Raw genomic sequence first — 6000 nt, forward strand, 5'->3', positions numbered from 1 at the left:
TTACTGTGATTTTATTTACAATAAGTTACTTGCCAACAGCTGCCAGTTAGTTACTGTGATTTTATTTACAGTAGATTACTTGTCAACAGCTGCCCGCTAGTTACTGTGATTTTATTTACAGTAAGTTACTTGCCAACAGCTGCCAGTTAGTTACTGTGATTTTATTTACAGTAGATTACTTGCCAACAGCTGTCTGTTAGTTACTGTGATTTTATTTACAGTAGATTACTTGTCAACAGCTGCCCGTTAGTTACTGTGATTTTATTTACAGTAGGTTACTTGTCAACAGCTGCCCGTTAGTTACTGTGATTTTTTTTACAGTAAGTTATTTGCCAACAGCTGCCCGTTAGTTACTGTGATTTTATTTACAGTAGGTTACTTGTCAACAGCTGCCCGTTAGTTACTGTGATTTTATTTACAGTAGGTTACTTGTCAACAGCTGCCCGTTAGTTACTGTGATTTTATTTACAGTAGGTTACTTGTCAACAGCTGCCCGTTAGTTACTGTGATTTTATTTACAGTAGGTTACTTGTCAACAGCTGCCCGTTAGTTACTGTGATTTTATTTACAGTAGGTTACTTGTCAACAGCTGCCTGTTAGTTACAGCTCTGAGGGCATGTCAGCACATGACCTCAGAGCTGCACACACACTTTTTTTATATATTTTTCCAGGTAATTTGTCCCTGATGAAGCACCGTAGCCATCCAAAAAGGCGAAAACACTTGAGGAGCGTTGCGTGCGAGGGAGAGAGAGAGAGAGAGAGAGAGAGAGAGAGACAGAGAGAGAGAGAGAGAGAGAGACAGAGAGAGAGAGAGAGACAGAGAGAGAGAGAAGGAGGGAGGACTCTCGGAAGCAAAACATGGCGTAACAGCAGCTCTGTTTGAAGCTCCTCCGTGTTTTCGGATTTGAAGCGTTTAAAAACTTTAAATAAGTCTCGCGCCGCGCTCGGTGTTCGGTGTAACGGCTGGTGACGGTGACGGTGACGGTGTTGAGGACAGAGCCCGCCTGTGTGCTCCGGTTCCCCCGGTCAGGCTGCAGTTTGTCGGGCTGTCAGCGCAGAATGAACAAAGTTTAATCTGGAAACTTTAGCTTTAGCTGCTAGCTGTGTTTAGCTCGGAGCTCGCGCAGAGCTAACTCTGACGTTCGGGTGCTCGCGCGCACCTGACTCGGCGGCGCTCGGCTTTTCCCGGAGCCTCGGCGGAAACACACGAAGACACAAAGTCGTGTTAACAAGTTTGACAACTGCCGCCAAACGACGCCATCGTTCCCGTCGTGCGTTAATCAGCTGCGGGAGGGACGTGCGTGAGTCTGAGGCGGGAGGTGACAGCCTGACAGGCGGGTCGGAGGTTCTGCTGCGGTGCGGACGGACCCGGACGCCATCACATCTCACACACACACACACACACACACACACACACACACAGAGACAGACAGACGCTGCGTTCTCCTTTAAAAAAAAAAATCTGCGTTTGTTTGAACCGCAAATGTGATTTTAACGCTTCTTCATCTGCGTGATCGGGACTGTTATTTCTCGATCGTTCGCCGGCGGCTCGCCCGGATCATGACCGCAGCAAGGTGTCCAGCACCGGAGCTGCATCGCGTCGACAGGCTGCCAGTCGGTTGAACGGTGGCCCCGGCTAACGGTGACGTTACCAGCTCTGCCGTGTTTACGTGAAGTTACCGGATTCATATCAGCGAGAGATCTGCGGTGAATCCACCGCACGGCCCCGGCTGGGTGCGTCTGTCTGCGTGTTGACAGCTTCCAGCTGCTAGCTGTATTTACACACACACACACACACACACACACACACACACAGTGTGTGTTATCACAGGCTAACTTTAAGTTCGTGCAGCCATGTCTGAAAACGCCCCCACACGAAGCCTGGACGACATCGACCTCGCAGCTCTGAGGGTGAGTGACTGTTGTTGTTACTGTTCATGATGTCAGATGTTATGTCATGACACAAGCACGACCACCTCACACACCTCACACACCTCACACCAACACACACCAGCTCACACCAACACACACCACCTCACACCAACACACACCAGCACACACCACCTCACACCACCTCACACCAACACACACCAACACACACCAACACACACCAACACACACCACCTCACTGAAGCTCTCCATCATCCATCCATCATCATCCTCGGCCTGCTGTCTCTACAGGCAGCTGCTGTCATCTTATTTATTTATTTAATTCTGCAGACTTTAAATGTTAATTACATAATTATTTATTTATTTAATTCTGCAGACTTTAAATGTTAATTACATAAAAATCCTGATAGCAGCCCATCAGGCTGATGCACAGGTTGTGTATTGTTGTTGCACGGTGGATTATATATTTCTATCTTTGTGTTTTCGAGCACTGAAAACAAACCTGCTCCTCTCCAGCCTCTGCTGTGTGCCTCCATCTCACGGGCAGGTGTCAGAGATATCTCATATTTCTGCAGACTCGTATTAGCATCATAAAGAAATGTTTAATGCATTCAGTCACTGTGTTTGTCTTGAATAGATTACAGCCTCTTAACCAGAACCACGGCCTCTCTCTCTCTGTGTGGATCTGGAAGCATTAAGACTCTAATGTAAGAGCTGAGGATGTGAGGTCCTGAATCACAGCGCCGTTGGAGATAAAAACATATTGCCAAGAGTGTGTGTGTGTGTGTGTGTGTGTGTGTGTGTGTGTGTGGCAGCTCGTTGGTGGAGCTCCATCACATTTCTGAGGCTCTGCAGGAGATCAGAGGTGGTTCATGCGAGTCCTGGTTTGTTGGCTCGTGTCCCTCCTTCCTCTGAGTCACCTGAGAGTCTCGTCTCCTTCGGTCAGTTATTTATATGAAATGACAACCGGTTACTGTCTGAGTTTATCTTCAGTGCAGCTGATTGGACGATAACTTGGAGTAACGTTAGAACAGTTCTCGTATACTTTCTATGACGACATGGCCTCTGCAGCTTGTAAACAAACTAAACTTCCCGTCACACTCAGAGTTTCTCTAACAAATCTTTTTATTTCACATATTTAAAGTGTGTTTACCTACTAGCAGTCTTTGTTGGTGCATTGCAGCAGATTCTGGGTGTTACCGCCACCTGTTGATCGGTGCAATAGTGTGAAACTATTGGCAGGACTGTGTGAGGCGTCGCACAGGTGTGTGTGCTCGCCACAGCTCGACCCGTGTACGGTAGGGCTGCCGCGATTAGTCGATTAGTCACGATTATGTCGACGAACAAAATCGTCGACAACTAATTTAGTTAACTTAGTTAAAAATGCAACTAATTTAGTCGTCGACGTCTCTCGAAACTGCGGCTGCAGCTTCCACTGCCGCGCAGTCTGCCCGGGGGATTCAACTCGGTGGGCCAGGGACGGCCGCACGGTGCGGGACGATCCCCTCGTGGGACCTCTCCCCGGCGCTGGCTGGCCTCCGCTGGGCGCATTTCCTCCGCGGCGGCTCTGGGTCGGCATGGAAAGACTCGGGGGCGAAGGTGGCTCACGGCTCTGTCCACGAGCTTAACAGCACCCGCCCACTCGCCCCTCTCCAGCAGTCAATTTACGTATGATCCGATTAATCGACTAATCGAAAAAATAATCGGTGATTAGTCGACTATCAAAATAATTGTTTGTGGCAGCCCTAATGTACGGTTCTGGAAACCGAAGGTGATACTACAGGAGATAAGTTCACCGACCGGTCTAAACAAATAAAAAACAAACAAATAAATAATTTAGGTTAAATATTCTTGAGCATGTTAAATAATTTCACATATTTACATCGTAAACAGCGTCCCAGCTCAGAGTGAAAGGACGTTAAAGTGGCTCAATCACAGCGTTACATACCGACACAGATCACTTTATTCCACCGCCTGCACTAATCAGAAATGATGACGAGGTCACGCTTTGACCTCTGTGGTCGTTTTGAAGCCGATGAACGAGGAATATTCAGTTTAGTCTGGCTGCTCGCTGTGTTTGGCATAAATCTATTTAAATAAGTGAGGAAACGTTGCACGTTGGATATGAAATGGTTGTCAGCATGTCGTGATTATAAATTGACGATGTCATCGTGTAAAACGACTTCTAAAAGATGAAGTGTTACATCCAGATGTTTGTGTTCGGGCTCATAATGGAAACATAATCCAACAACGTCCGTGCTGACGAGCTGATGACTGATTAATCTGTGTAAACATAAAGCTTGATTACTTATGAAGAGACTGGAGTCCTTTAAAAACCCTCGAGCATTGTTCTCTGATGATATTCGGGGACGTGATTTGGAGGATTGCTGCAGCTGTGTAACCACAGATACAGAAACACTTCCTGTGTCAGGAAACGTGCGGTCGGCTTCCCCGCCGACTTCTTGTTACAGCTCGGACCTGGTTGAAGTGACAGACGGGCTGGACGTCGCTCTGCTCCCCTGAGCTCCTCTAATATATCGAGTTTACACATTACCATGGCAGCATGGTGTCCACTCGAGCTGCCGATCTCAGCCGGCTGCCTGCTGTACCCTTCCCCTTTCTATCACTTCATTCCTCTCATCCCGCTCTCGGCGCTGGACGTGGGTGAAGCTGCCGTCGCTGCCTCTCCACCCACCCACCCGCTCCATCATCACATTATTCTCTGGCCTCCCACTTGACGTCACGCTCCTCCCCCCTCCTCTTCTCCTCTTTGAGTCCTCGTATGTAACAGGCTTCAGAATCTGTTGCTGTGTTTATGTCGTCATGTGAGATATGTACGAAGTGTTTCACTGTGTACACTGAATGTTCCTGGAGTGTTTCCGTCTTTGTTGAAGGCTCAGAACGATCATTGGAAACAGATGAAAGCAGGATAGGTCGCGCTGTACGTTCTTACCGCCCACACATCTTCTTAAAGCCATATTGAAATCGCATGAAAGTGGAACTGCTTGTCATTTTCCCTTGTCTCTTCAGAGGGAGGAGGGGGGGGTATAATTAAGTCAAAGCAACCCACTCATTATTAGTGAAAGTGAATCAGACCAGGAAGAGGCCACGAGTCCTGTCAGTGCTGTCAGGATTCATCTGTGTGCTGCGAATCTGATCTGCTATCAATATCTGTGTGTGTGTGTGTGTGTGTGTGTGTGTGTGTGTGTGTGTGTAATACTGGATTTAAATGTGCTTCAGTGTTTTATGTTGGATTTCTATCTGCTGAGGCCTTTTTGTGTTTATATGCGACAGCACAGAGAAATGATTCATTATGTAAGAGCTGATGTTTGTTGTGATTTGATGCCTCCAGTTTCAGAGAGTATTTACTCTGATTACATCAGAAACTAGCGAGTCGACAACTTTACTAACAGCCAATCATCATCCAGGAGCCCAAAGTTACATAGTGTGAGAACTAGGGATGGGAATTGATCAGATTTTTACGATTCGATTCCATGATCGATTCTGCTTGACGATTTGATTCTTTATCGGTTCTCATTTGGGGGAAAAAAGGAGAACAAACAGTTTGATTAGCATCAACTTTGTTTACCAACAGCGAGGTCAGCAGAGGCCACAGCCTGGATAATAGTAACGATGTGTAACTACCTTCCGTAGTAACCACAGAGGTGGTCATAGTCTGGCTGCTGCTGCTGCTGCTAGGTTGAGATTCATCTCCAGTCTGAAGCGTGTCAAAAACACGACATTCATTTAAAAATATTGCATGTTGTGTGCGCAAATGTTTCTGCATGTTCGTCGTGTTCCCTCCCGACGCTGTTATCTCCACTTTGCAATGATTGCAAGTCGCCCTGTTGACGTCTGTTTTGGTGAAATGCAGCCAAACTTTGGAGCGTTTGAACCGAGTGGGTGCCATTGTTACTACTGATTGCACTGCATGTGAGAAACTTGAGGAAGTTACGTGACGTGATTTGTCGTGCTTGCTGGAATCGAGCGTCCGTAACTTCTTGCGTAAGTTACGCGACGTAATTCGTGCTTTCTGGAATCAATAAGAGAATCGTTGGATAAACTGCCAAACGATTCCATGGGATTGAAACACACGGAACCAGTTCTCAA

At 47.0% G+C, this 6000-nt stretch overlaps 1 protein-coding gene across 3 annotated transcripts in view; it reads left to right on the forward strand.

Moving 5' to 3' along the window:
- Positions 1 to 689: 689 nt before the first annotated feature.
- The window catches only part of mink1 (misshapen-like kinase 1), a 28086-nt gene continuing 22775 nt past the window's right edge, over positions 690 to 6000 (forward strand). For all 3 annotated transcript variants that reach the window (XM_027273426.1, XM_027273427.1, XM_019269453.2), the window contains exon 1: positions 690 to 1911. In XM_027273426.1, the coding sequence (XP_027129227.1) occupies positions 1855 to 1911 (57 nt within the window). In that variant the 5' untranslated portion in view covers positions 690 to 1854. The remainder of the gene's footprint in view (positions 1912 to 6000) is intronic.

The sequence above is a fragment of the Larimichthys crocea genome, chromosome XXII (assembly GCF_000972845.2).
Source record: "Larimichthys crocea isolate SSNF chromosome XXII, L_crocea_2.0, whole genome shotgun sequence".
Lineage (NCBI taxonomy): Eukaryota > Metazoa > Chordata > Actinopteri > Sciaenidae > Larimichthys > Larimichthys crocea.